Source organism: Oryctolagus cuniculus, chromosome 12 (assembly GCF_964237555.1).
Source record: "Oryctolagus cuniculus chromosome 12, mOryCun1.1, whole genome shotgun sequence".
In the NCBI taxonomy this organism is placed as follows: Eukaryota; Metazoa; Chordata; class Mammalia; order Lagomorpha; family Leporidae; genus Oryctolagus; species Oryctolagus cuniculus.
The window spans coordinates 106516371-106529316 of record NC_091443.1 but is presented as its reverse complement, the minus strand read 5'-3'; the positions used below and the strand labels follow the sequence as shown (position 1 = coordinate 106529316).

Genomic DNA, 12946 nt, shown 5'->3' with positions numbered 1-12946 from the left:
TCAGTCTCTCGCCCCGCCCCGCACCCGCCTCTCCTTCTCTGTGTAACTCTGAATTTCAAATAAAATAAATAAATCTGTAGAATAAAAGCTGCATGGCAACTGTCATTTGACTCTCCTGAACTGTACTCACTACTGGTGAACACATGCTCCACAGGCCATCACAGCTCCTGTGGTGATCCTAGAAGTGAAGCAGGATCACAGGTATGTGGGACTCACTCAACCTCTAATCGCAATTTATGTCTGAAAACCACGTGGCTTTTCATGGTGCGATACTTCTAAGAAGGTGCTCTAAACGCCACCTATCAACCCACAACAGTTCTGAATGCAGGCTCCAGGGCGGCGGCAGTGCCTGCACGTGGGACTCCTCAGAAACGAAGGCGCTCCCGCCCAGGTCTACTGGTCAGAACCCCCAGGGCACAGCCTCATGTCCTAGGTCAGAACCCCCAGGGCACAGCCTCATGTCCTAGGTCAGAACCCCCAGGGCACAGCCTCATGCCCTAGGTCAGAACCCCCAGGGCACAGCCTCATGCCCTAGGTCAGAACCCCCAGGGCACAGCCTCATGTCCTAGGTCAGAACCCCCAGGGCACAGCCTCATGTCCTAGGTCAGAACCCCCAGGGCACAGCCTCATGCCCTAGGTCAGAACCCCCAGGGCACAGCCTCATGTCCTAGGTCAGAACCCCCAGGGCACAGCCTCATGTCCTAGGCCTCAACCCCCAGGGCACAGCCTCATGTCCTAGGTCAGAACCCCCAGGGCACAGCCTCATGTCCTAGGTCAGAACCCCCAGGGCACAGCCTCATGTCCTAGGTCAGAACCCCCAGGGCACAGCCTCATGTCCTAGGTCAGAACCCCCAGGGCACAGCCTCATGTCCTAGGTCAGAACCCCCAGGGCACAGCCTCATGTCCTAGGTCAGAACCCCCAGGGCACAGCCTCATGTCCTAGGTCAGAACCCCCAGGGCACAGCCTCATGTCCTAGGTCAGAACCCCCAGGGCACAGCCTCATGCCCTAGGTCAGAACCCCCAGGGCACAGCCTCATGCCCTAGGTCAGAACCCCCAGGGCACAGCCTCATGTCCTAGGTCAGAACCCCCAGGGCACAGCCTCATGTCCTAGGTCAGAACCCCCAGGGCACAGCCTCATGCCCTAGGCCTCCTAGGATTCAACCAGACCTCCAAACGATCCTGAGGCACGTTATCCAAAAAAAAGCAGCCACTTCAACTTACCCTCCTGAGAGAACAGGTAACACCACTCGGACAAATGGAGGATCAAACGGAAAGTTATCCTAGAAAGCAAACAGGCAAGTTTAATTAACCTAAGAACATCCTTAAAACTGTACTATTTAGAAGATTTTAAAAAGTCTATAATGAATGTACATATTTATTACTGATGATGAATGATCATAAAATTAGTACCAAAAATAAAATGTAAAGCCAAAGGAAGTATAAAGTCGTAAGAAGCCCATATAGAATAATGTCTTGGTAAACTGATGAAATACATGTACAGGTTCCACTTTCAACAGAGCTCTCCAAAGGAACCATTCCAATGACTAGGCCATCTAGATGGATCTTCTGGCCCACATCTAGAAAAGATGGACAATGTAAGAACTGTAGGGCTAACAGGAGGAGAAACAGAAGGCACCCCAGAGAGCAGAGTCCTATTTTCCCTTAGCTTGTCTTCCCAAAAGGTAAGAGATTATCAAGAGGGACTGAACTCAGACACAGGTAGAGAGATTAAAAACTGGAGCTCAGTGGCCGCCAAGGGGAGGCACTGATGAGTCTACAGCCTGCAAGTTGGGACCTGAAGGACACACCGGCATCTGCCCAGAGAATGAAGTCCAGCTGCTGATCACCACCGTCCCTGGCTGGCAGAGGCAGCCCGGGGCTTCTGTGGGGAAGAACCCACGCAAGGCTCGGACTTCACGCCGAAGTTCCACCACCACGGCAGCCAGCCACAGGAGGCCTGCAGCGGACACGCTCAGAAAGAGCAAGCGACAGGCACACACACACGGGAGCGAGTCAGCAGACACTTCAAGATAATTCTAAGTATAAGGGAGAAAGGACAAGACTGAAAACCTAACTTAGAATTACGAGAATGAACCATATGGAAGTTCTGAAATTTAGAAACAAATGCAATACTGAAGTGAATTTTAATGGGTGGGTTTAACCACTATGCAAACCTAAAAGAAAGCTTAATAAACTGGAAAAAAGGTAAGAAATACCCAGAATGAAGCTAGAAAAGGCAAAAAGGTAGAAAGTGAGGAAAATAAGACACAAGATAGATTCATATTAAGCAAGAACATGTATTGTGACTGTAGAAAGACTGGGAGAACACTTAGCTACCAAGATAACAGAGGTGGGAAACCGCAGGAATAAAAAGTGTTAACCCAAAAGAAAAAGGAACACGTAGCAAAGACCAGCAGAAGTCACCCACAAGAGGATCAAATCGGGGCTGGGCTGGACCTGGTGGTGGAGACGCCAGCTGGGACACTAGCATCCCTAATCAGTGCCTGAGCTTGAGTCCCAGAGCTCTGCTCTCAACTCCAGCTTCCTGCGAGGGTGCACCCTGGGAGGCAGCAAGTGATGGTCAAGTAGCTGGATCCTGGCCACCTCCACGCAAACCAACGCTGAGTTCCTGGCTCCCAGCTCTGGCCTGACCCAGGCCCAGCCATCACAAGCATTTGTGGAGTAACCCAGAGCCTGCTAGCTCACGCACTTGCATGTGCTCTCTGCCTCTTACATTTTTTTTAAAAGATGGTACATTTGGGGCCGACACTGTGGCTCAGCAGTTAAAGCTGCCACCTGTGGTGCTGGTATCCTATGTGGGTGCCAGTTTTTGTCCTGGCTGTTCCTCTTTCAATCTAGCTCCCTGCTAATGCACCTGGGAAAGCAGCGAAGGATGGCCCAAGTCCTTGGGCCCCTGCACCCCTGTGGGAGACCCAGCAAGAAGCTCCTGAAATAAATCATTTAAAAAAATTATTTGAGAGGCAGAGTTACAGAAAGAGAGAGGAGGAGAGAGAGATCTTCCATCTGCTGGTTCACTCCCCAAATGGCTACAATGGCTGGGGCTGGCCCACTCCTAAGCTCATTTGGGCTATCCTCTGCTGCTTTCCCAGGTGCATTAGCAGGTAGCTAGATTGAAAGAGGAATAGCCAGGACATAAACCGGCCCCCAAGCAGGATACCAGTGCCACAGGCAGAAGCTTAGCCTACCATGCCACAGTGCTTGCCCCCATAAATTACTGTTTAAAACCACAAAAAAAAAGTAAAAAAAAAAAAAAAAAAAAAAAAAAAAAAGCTGAGTGTAAGAGATCTAAACAAAATTTGTTTAATCCATTTCCAAGGAAAACAAAAATACAGTTTTAAAGGGAGAATAAGCAGTATGATTTCAGTAACTTACTTTATCTCCCTCTCTGCCTGCCCTCAATAACATTCAGAGGAACATAAAAAAATCATGAAGACCTAATCATACCAAAGAAGATAAAGCATACTTTTGATGGCAAAAATAGATGATCTTAGATTTCTACTACACGTTAGAAAAGTAAGAAATCAGCCATGGCTCACTAGGCTAATCCTCTGCCTGCAGCACCAGCACCCCAGGTTCTAGACCCAGTTGGGGGCACCGGGTTCTAGTCCTGGATGCCCCTCTTCCAGTCCAGCTCTCTGCTGTGGCCCAGAAAGGCAGTGGAGGATGGCCCAAGTGCTTGGGCCCTGCACCCCATGGGAGACCAGGAGAAGCACCTGGCTCCTGCATTCAGATCAGCGCGGTGCGCCGGCCGCAGCGGCCATTTGTGGGGTGAACCAACGGAAGGAAGACCTTTCTCTGTCTCTCTAACTCTGCCTGTCAAAAGAAAAAGAAAGAAAAGAATAAGAAATCCAGCAACACAAGACACCAATTTAATGACCGTTACAATGTATGTTTGCGTAAGTAACTCAACATTTGACCCAAAATTTAACAGACCTAATGAAAAGCACAGATGCAAACCTTGGTGAAGTTCAACCTCATATATCTATTGCTTGGCTCTTTAAACACGCCATCTCCAAAGAGTCACTCCAAAACCTCTCAACTGACCACGCGCAAACTCCTTCATTTTATGGAGTTCATTTTAAGAACAGTTCTTCCGCTGCATGAAATTCTGGGAGTCTTACTTGTTAAGGTCCATCCACGGATCACCCTAAGTCATGAGGATTGTACAGAAATAAGATGGTAAGGTTGAAAATGACTGCTGACATCAAAGTTAGAGTTATATTTGTTAACTCAGGAACTCAGGAGACTCTCATACCAGGATCTCAAAGTTATCTGATTCCCAATGTAACACGTGGGCCTTCTAAGCCATTCTTAATGAAGAATGTTCTGTTTTTGAAAGACTACATCATCGGATGGTTCTACATAGTTACAAATCGCTTTCTTATACTGAGCTGAAAACTGCCTCTTTATAATTTGGCTCATTCCAGTTTTAGTCCTTGTTTTCTTTCAAAACAATTCAAACTAATGATTCCACATACAGTCCCACAAATGACTGACCACAGTGATCTTCATCCCCTACGTCCTCTTCTCCAAATTCAGTTGAACCTTAGGACACAGATGGAATATCTTCCTAATCCTGGTTACTATTCTCTAAACCAGGGTTGGGGAACGTTTTTTCTGCCAAGGGCCATTTGCATGCTTTGTAACATCATTCATGGAACCATGCAAAATCATCAACAATTAGCCTGCTGGAGACTTACGAATTTCAAGCCCGGACTTGGTTGCTTGGCAGGGCCAGACCAAATGATTTGTGGGCCTTTTACGGCCCACAGACTAGAGTTCCCTAGCACTGCAAAAAACAATTTGTCTAAATTAACCTCTTAAAGTACTACCTCAAAATTCCACTCAGTAACTCAGACGTGGCCTGAACAGTCCAAAAACAACTTCGGAGCACAGCACAGCCGATTTACCAAGCTGCCACACCCATTCCTTTTGCCCCTTTCCAGCCTGCACCACATCTCAGTTCTGTTGTTCTTCATGACCTTCCAGTAGTCACTGTGGACACTGCGGCCACATACACTGTTCTTGCTCCATCCTGTAGTACCTGAGCCACACCTGCTGTCCTCTATAGTTTGTGAATCCCAGTGCTGATATCTTAGCTATTTCAGCTTAAGGTTGAGTCAGTTAGCTCAGGACAATCCTATTTCCTCCAGGTCTTTCCTTCTGGTGTCAGGAGCCATGGTCCAGAAACACTAATCCAGGCAATAGCCAAGATTCAGCCAGGCCAAGCCAGGAGTCCAGAACTCTGTCCAGGTCTTCGACATGAGTGGCAAGGACCCATCATCTGCTTGAGCCATCATCTGCTGCCTTCCCAGGGCATATGCAGGAAGGCAGCTGGATCAGCAGCAGAGTGGGGCTTGAACCAGGCACTCAAATGCAATGCAGATGGCACCTTAACCACTGTGCCATCCACCACCCTGAAACATACTTCAGATGTCTTCATATCCCCAAGTCCTCCACAGCAGTGAACGCAGCAAAGTCTACTTAGTTGAAGTGGAAAAACAAAGTCTGCAAGATAATGACTGCAAACAGTTTTCTTCTCAATGTAAAGGAACACGTCAAAAGAAGCTCCATATAATTAAAAGCTAGCCCCTTAGGAACATTTTCTAGTTTTTTAACAAAACATTCAATATTTTAAAGACTAAACCATTACATTTTATCCAGATTCTGTATTAAATCAAAATCAAAATTTTATCCAGATTACATTGATTTTTTTTTAAAATTTATTTATTTTAAAGGCAGAGTTACAGAGAGGCAGAGGCAGAGGCACAGGTAGAGGGAGAAGGAGAAAGGTGTGGTCTTCCATTCCCTGGTCCACTTTCCAGATGGCCGCAACAGCCAGAGCTGAACTAATCCAATGCCAGGAGCCAGGAGCTTCTTCCGGGTCTCCCACGTGGGTGCAGGGGCCCAAGCACTTGGGCCATCTGCTGCTTTCCCAGGCCACAGCAGAGAGCTGGATCAGAAGCATAGGCCTCTAATGGGTGCCCACATGGGATGCCGGCTCCGCAGGCGGCAGCTTCACCCATTATACCACAGCACCAACCTCCACTGATTTTTAATCTTTATTGTTTAACATTTTAGAAGAAGCTTTATTAAATATAAAAACCAGAAAAGTACATAAAATTAAGAGGTAGAAGTTACTGCAAAGCAGGTAACCAATACTCTGGACAAGAATCAGACTACAGCCAGAAGCCAGAAAGACCCCCAGGGATCTCTCAGTTTCCAACGCCCACCCAGATGGACTCTTTTTTCCTACCCTGTATGGCAATAATGTCTTTTATTGCCTAAGGATGAATTCATAAACCCAGGTTTCTCAGCTTTCTTCTCATTTCTGCCTCTGTAGAAATTTTTTTTTTAAATTTATGTATTTGAAAGGCAGATCTACAAAAAGGCAGAGGTAGAAAGGAAATTTCTTAATTCCACCACCTACTATCTCCCATGCAATCTGCACACCACAGATACACTATGTTCTGCAGCCTATTTTTTAAGATTTACTATAATTTTCTTATTTGAAATGCAGAGACAGAGATCTTCATTTACTGGTTCAACTCCCCAAATGCCCACAATAGCCAGGGCTGGACCAGGATGAAGCCAAAAGCCTAGAACTCAACCCTGGTCTCCCATGTGGGTGGGAGGAACCCAAATACTGACCATAATCTGCTGTCTTCCCTGGGTGCACATTTGTAGGAAACTAGAACAGCCAGGTTTCAAACCAGGCACTCTGATATGGGATACAAGTGTCCTAAGCAGCATTTTTTTAAGATTTATTTATTTGAAAGTCAAAATTACAGAGAGAGAAAAAGAGGCAGAGAGAGATGTCTTCCATCCACTAGTTAACTCTCCAATTGGCTGCAAAGGCAGGAGCTGTGCTGATCCAAAGCCAGGAGCCAGGAGCTTCCTCCGGGTCTCCCATGCAAGTGCAGGGACCCAAGGACTTGGGCCTTCTTCCACTGCTTCCCCAGGCCATAGCAGAGAGCTGGATTGGAAGTGGAGCAGCCGGAACTTGAACCAGTGCCTATATGGGATGCCAGTGCTGCAGGTGGCAGCTTTACCCATTACACCATAGTGCCGGCCCCATAAGCAGAATTTTAACTGCCCAACACCTGTCCCTGGAACCCCTTAGAGGGCTGCAGATCATTATAATATCTAAGATGTTTTTCACTCCAAGAACCAACTTTCACCCGACTGGGGGTGATGCTGCCTCCTCTGAGAATATACACTCTAACAATATTAGTTTTGCCTATTTCAGACCTCTATATAAATGGCATCTTACAAAACAACTTCTGTTCAACACTGTTTAAGATGCATTCATCATGGCCGACACCGTGGCTCCACTAGGCTAGTCCTCCACCTGTGGTGCCGGCTCCCCAGGTTCTAGTCCTGGATGGGGTGCCGGATTCTGTCCCGTTTGCTCCTCTTCCAGACCAGCTCTCTGCTGTGGCCCGGGAGTGCAGTGGAGGATGGCCCAGGTCCTTGGGCCCTGCACCCGCATGAGAGACCAGGAGGAAGTGCCTGGCTCTGGATCAGCGCAGCTCCGGCCGTAGCAGCCATTTTGGGAGTGAACCAATGGAAGGAAGACCTTTCTCTCTGTCTCTCTAACTCTGCCTGTCAAAAGAAAAAAAAAAAAAAGATGCATTTATCTTGTTGCACACAGCTATATGAATATTCCATTTTATGAACACAATTGTACATTTTATTGGAATGGACATTGGGATTATTTTGTGTCAAGCTATTATAAACCATGCTACTCAACATTCTGCATCTGTCCCCAATACTGGTGCGCCCAAGTATTCATCTTGTGCAGGGCATACGCCTATGTCCATAAAGTCTAAGTAACTCCTCTCTTCCAAACACGCCACATTGTTCTCTAAAGCACCTGTAACAAATGTACTTACATCAAAAGCATCTGCAGTCCCGTTACTATTTTCTTACCTTAAAAGAGAAGTTAAGCAAAATATATTCTATGCCTTCTTTTTCTTTTAAGATCTGAAGATCACTGTGCAAAGGACTATCAGGGTCAACCCTACGAATTACAACAAAAAACAGTTCAAAGAAAAAGTTAAAAGAATGTCACTAAACTCAAGAACGAACCTGTCCAATAACTAACACAGAGCCCCTAGGGTAGTTCCAGAAAAAGGCAAGTTTTTCTATAGCTCCAGGAAAATAGGTCATGAAGGCCTCTAGCACTTTGGGAATAAATACCCAAAAAGAGTTCACAGTAATCTAGATCTATTCTAATAAAGGGATTCAAAGCCATTCTAAAGGAAAACAGTCACATGTACATAATTTTCTCAATAACAAATTTTAGCATGTCCTAAAAATTATATTAGCCAAGAAGTTCAAGTAGAGACCACAGAAAGTCAAATCACTAACAAAATCTAAATTTGCCTACAACTGTTCTTCTGTATTTACAGGTCCACTCAAATCCTTTATTTCAAAATTAATGGTATCACTGTCGGTCTCATCAAGTCATTATATTCACCCTTGTTTCTAAGTTCCCATTGTCTCACCAATACTTTTTCCCCACAGCTGGTCCTATTTCGCACTTCATGAATATTAAGCCTCAGAAACAGTTGATTCTTAACAATTTAAGAACAAGTTCCATGGAAACAAGTTCTAAAGCTCTAAGTAAATGCCATAGTACAAAGCTATCAAATAAGGAGGGACCAAACTCCACTGTGACAACCACCATAGCAAAGAGTGGATTAGCACAAAAAAGACACTTACTTCTGCAGTTTAACGTGCCAGTCATATAAACTGTCATTTATCAGTTCCACTGAATAAATCCCTGGAGAAAGAGAGGGCACGTTCATTATTCTTCTTTCAATCAATAACTATTATTCTGGTATAAATGTATACATTAAATAGCCAATGAAAGCTAGAAATTTTGCTATTAAGCCATGGAACAAAAAGCTATATTGTAAGTATTTTATCAACTGCAGCTGAGAATTTAACATAATTAAAGCCATTGATTCATTAATAAACTGAGAAACTGCTTAACATTGAGAGGAAGAAATGTATTATGTAAAATCATACATACTTAAGCTATTTCTTCTTGGCACATATAATCACTTCTATAAAAGGAATTCCACATATATTTTTATCATCTTTTGTTTATTTATTTGAAAGGCAAAAGCAGGGGCTAGGAAATGTTATAACTGCTGCGTTGCTCCCCAAATGGGTCCAACAGTGAGGACTGGGCCAGGAATTCCATCTGGATCTCCCCTATTAGGAGCAGCGACCCAAGCACTTCTACGCAAATCAGCAGGAAGCTCAACTGGAAGCAGAGTGGCTAGAAGTCAAACGTGCACTCCGATATGGGATGCCAGCGTCACAAGCAATGGCTCAACCCCGTACCCCACTACACCAGCCCTATCTTCAACTTTCTGGGGTATTTTTCCTCCAAGTTAGTATACATAAAACTACTATCAACTTTTACAATAATGGTAGTAATTTATTTTATAGCTATATTGTAATTTAACCAATTCCACCCAACATCTGAGTAACTTGTTATCACAAAAACAGAAACAAGGAAGTGTTTACTTAACATTTAAAGATAAAATTGGCATTCAAATATTTAACTGTACTTTAAACAGGTTTCTACAAATAAACTTTAGACTTCTCACAAGAAAAACTATTAGGACACAAACCTCTCATAATTTGAAATAGAAGTTTTGTTTATCTTATAATCTATAAAGCCAGGGATTTTTTTTTTTTAAAGCACATTCTAATTGATTTTGATTTGATCATTCTGAGAATTCTAGAATAGATCATAATGCTAACTATATCTTTTTGAAAGGCAGAGCGACAGAAAGAAGGAGGGAGGGAGGGGGAGGGGGAAGGGGAGCAGGAAGGGGAGAGGGGAGAGGGAGGAGAGTGAGTGAGTGTGTGTATGTGTATGTGTGTGTGTTATCTTCCATCCACTGGTCCACCCTCTATATGCTTGCAACAGCTAGTGCTGGGCCCAGAAGCCAGGAACCAGGAACTCCATTCCAAGTCTCCCACATGGGTTGACAGGGACCCAAGGATTCAATAGTTGGAACCTGTATCAACATAGCTGGGACTCCAACTGGCATTTCGACATGGGATACAGGCACCATAAGCAGCAACTTAACCCACTGCACCACAATGCCAGCCCCACCGCTGTCTTTCCAAATTAAAAGTTGGTTCTTGGGGACAGTGTTGTGGAGTAGCAGGTTAAGCCACTACCTGAGAGGCCAGCAACCCATGAGTGCCAGTTCAAGTCCCAGCTGCTCTACTCCCATGGCAGCTCCCTGTTAATGCACCAACAGAAGATGCCCTAAGTGCTTGACCCTGCCACCCACATGGGGGACCCAGATGGAGTTACGGGCTCCTGGCTTTGGCCTGGCCCAGTCCTGGCCATTGTGACCATTTGGGGAGTGAATCAGCAGATAGAAGACCTCTTTGTCTGTTTCTCCTTCTTTCTTACTGTAACTCTGCCTTTCAAATAAATCAATCTTAAAAAAAAAAAAAAGTGTTCTTTGCCTTAATACTGTTACAATCTCTTAATAATATCACACAATTTACTTCTAGGGAGAGAGATTCCACACTATGCAAAGGTCTCACTTGTAAGAAAGAATACCTGTAAACCTATGAAATGGAATTACTGTAACTATTGTAACAAAAGTTCAGGATAATGTTTCCAAAACAGGAGGCTGGAAGGGGAAGAAAGAAGTCTAAAGTTTAACTTGGCAATAGTTCTTTGTTTATGTAATGAAATATATTAATCTTTTTTTATTTTTTTAAGATTTATTTATTTGACAGGTAGAGTTACAGTGAGAGAGAGAGAGAGAAAGGTCTTCCTTCTGTTGGTTCACCCCCCAAATGGCTGCTACAGCCGGAGCTACACCGATCTGAAGCCAGGAGCCAAGTGCTTCTCCCTGGTCTCCCATGTGGGTGCAGGGCCCAAGGACTGCCCTCCTGGTCCACAGCAGAGAGCTGGACTGGAAGAGGAGCAGCCGGGACTAGAACTGGCGCCCATACGGGATGCTGGCACCGCAGGCGGAGGATTAACTCAGTGTGCCACAGTGCCGGCCCCAAAATATATTAATCTTATTTACCCTCCAAAGATATAAAACTTATGCTTTTGACAAAAGATTGAAAATCACTTAAGAGGGGCTGGTATTGTAGTGCAGCAGGCTTAAGCTGCCATTCATGATGCCAGCATCCCCTTATCAGAGTGCTGGCTCAAGCCCTAGCTACTCCATCTCCAATCCAGCTTCCTACCAATGTGCCTAAGAAGGCACCAAAAAAGTACCGGGGCCCCTGCCACCCTTGTAAGAGATCAGGATGGAGTTCCCAGTCCCTGACTTCAGCCAGGCCCCAGCCCCAGCTCTCACAGCCATTTGGAAAGTGAACCAGCAGATGGAATTATCTCTCACTCTGTCTCACTCTCTGTTATTCTGCCTTTAAAATAAGTCTTTTTTTTTTTTAATCACCTAAGAATTCTATCAGAAAGAAGACAAAATCATGATATATCAGGGCTGGCATTGTGGCACAGCAGGTAAAGCCACCTCCTGGGATGCCAGCATGCCATACCGTGTTCCAGCTGTTCCATTTCCAATCCAGATCCCTGCTAACAGCCTGGGAAAGGCAGCAGAACATGGTCCAGGTGTTTCAACCCTAGTATCCACATGGGAGACCGAGACGAAGCTCTTGGCTTTCGCCTGGCTCAGTCGTGACCATCTGGGGAGTGAATCAGCAGATGGAAGATCTTTCCATCTCTCCCTCTCTCTCGGTAATTCAGACTTTCAAATAGATAAATAAATCTTTTACCTCCTACATCTTTCTGGAACTTGATTAAATTGGAGTTTTATGTCCCTTACATAAAGTTAATGAACATTTCCATTCCTCACCAGTTAAATTCTAAGAAATGCCAATTATCTGAAAATAGAAAACAACAGCAGAGACCCACGCTGTGGCACAGTGGGTCAAGCATCCAGCTACAGTGCCAGCATCCCATATGGGCACCAGTTGAGTCCTGGCTGCTCCACTAAAAATCTAGCTCCCTGCTATGGCCTGGGAAAGCAATAGAGGATGGCCCAAGTGCTTGGGCCCCTGCACCCGCATGGGAGGCTCGGAAGAAGCTCCTGGCTTCAGACAGACCCAGCTCTGGCTGTTGTGGACATTTGGGGAGTGAGCCAGCATACGGAAGACCTCTCTGTCTCTCCCTCCCTCCCTCTCTCTCTCTCTAACTCTGCCTCTCAAGTAAATAAGTAAATCTTAAAGAAAAAAAAAGAAGAAGTAGAAGAAAAGAACAGCGACAGCAGAGAAGCAGAGGATCTTACCTGTCTTGTAACTCTGTGATCTGTATATGTCCCTGAGCTCTTTCATCAGTCTGTCTGAAGCTTGCACTGACCCAGACACCGCACCCTGAAACACAAAACTTACTGTTTAACTGGCATGGTAATTCCTGTTATAAAAGTTTACAATGAAAATTAAGAGTGGGAATAGGAGAGGGGAGAAGAAAAAGGGTGGGTGGGAAGTATCACTGTGTTCCTAAATGTTCTATATATATATATATATATATATATATATATATATATATGAAGTACATGAAACTTGTGTAACTTAAATAAAATTTTTAAAAGTTTACAATGAGATTATAAAAATATTCATACCACTTAAGAAGCCAAAAAATTAAGTTGGATTAAATGAAGGATTATGAAATTTCAAGTCTGGCTCATTTACTGTTTATCATGAGAAAAAAAGGTCTAGTCAACATGTCCAGAGCAGCACAGACCCTCCAATGGTGTGGAATTCTGAGTCTAAATTTCACCAGTGTTTGAATGACACATTATTACTAAGACAGAGTTCCGTTAATCAGACTGTAAGCAAAAATGGTACAGTGGAGAAGTGAAGGTCCTGCTTACATACTAAGAAACTGAGAAATTAGGTTTTTC

At 44.6% G+C, this 12946-nt stretch overlaps 1 protein-coding gene across 12 annotated transcripts in view; it reads right to left on the bottom strand.

The window, feature by feature from the left end:
* UBE2Q2 (ubiquitin conjugating enzyme E2 Q2) overlaps window positions 1–12946 on the bottom strand; it is a 68889-nt gene that overhangs the window by 17349 nt on the left and 38594 nt on the right. For 11 of the 12 annotated variants that reach the window (XR_011380383.1, XR_011380382.1, XM_070053254.1 and 8 more), the window contains 4 exon segments: window positions 12332–12416; window positions 8751–8811; window positions 7956–8046; window positions 1224–1282 (listed from right to left, as the gene is read on the bottom strand). Coding sequence is in view for 10 of the 12 variants with exons in the window: in XM_070053254.1 (XP_069909355.1) it covers window positions 1224–1282; window positions 7956–8046; window positions 8751–8811; window positions 12332–12416 (296 nt within the window). In the remaining 2 variants the exon portion in view is untranslated. 12 annotated transcript variants of the gene reach the window in all.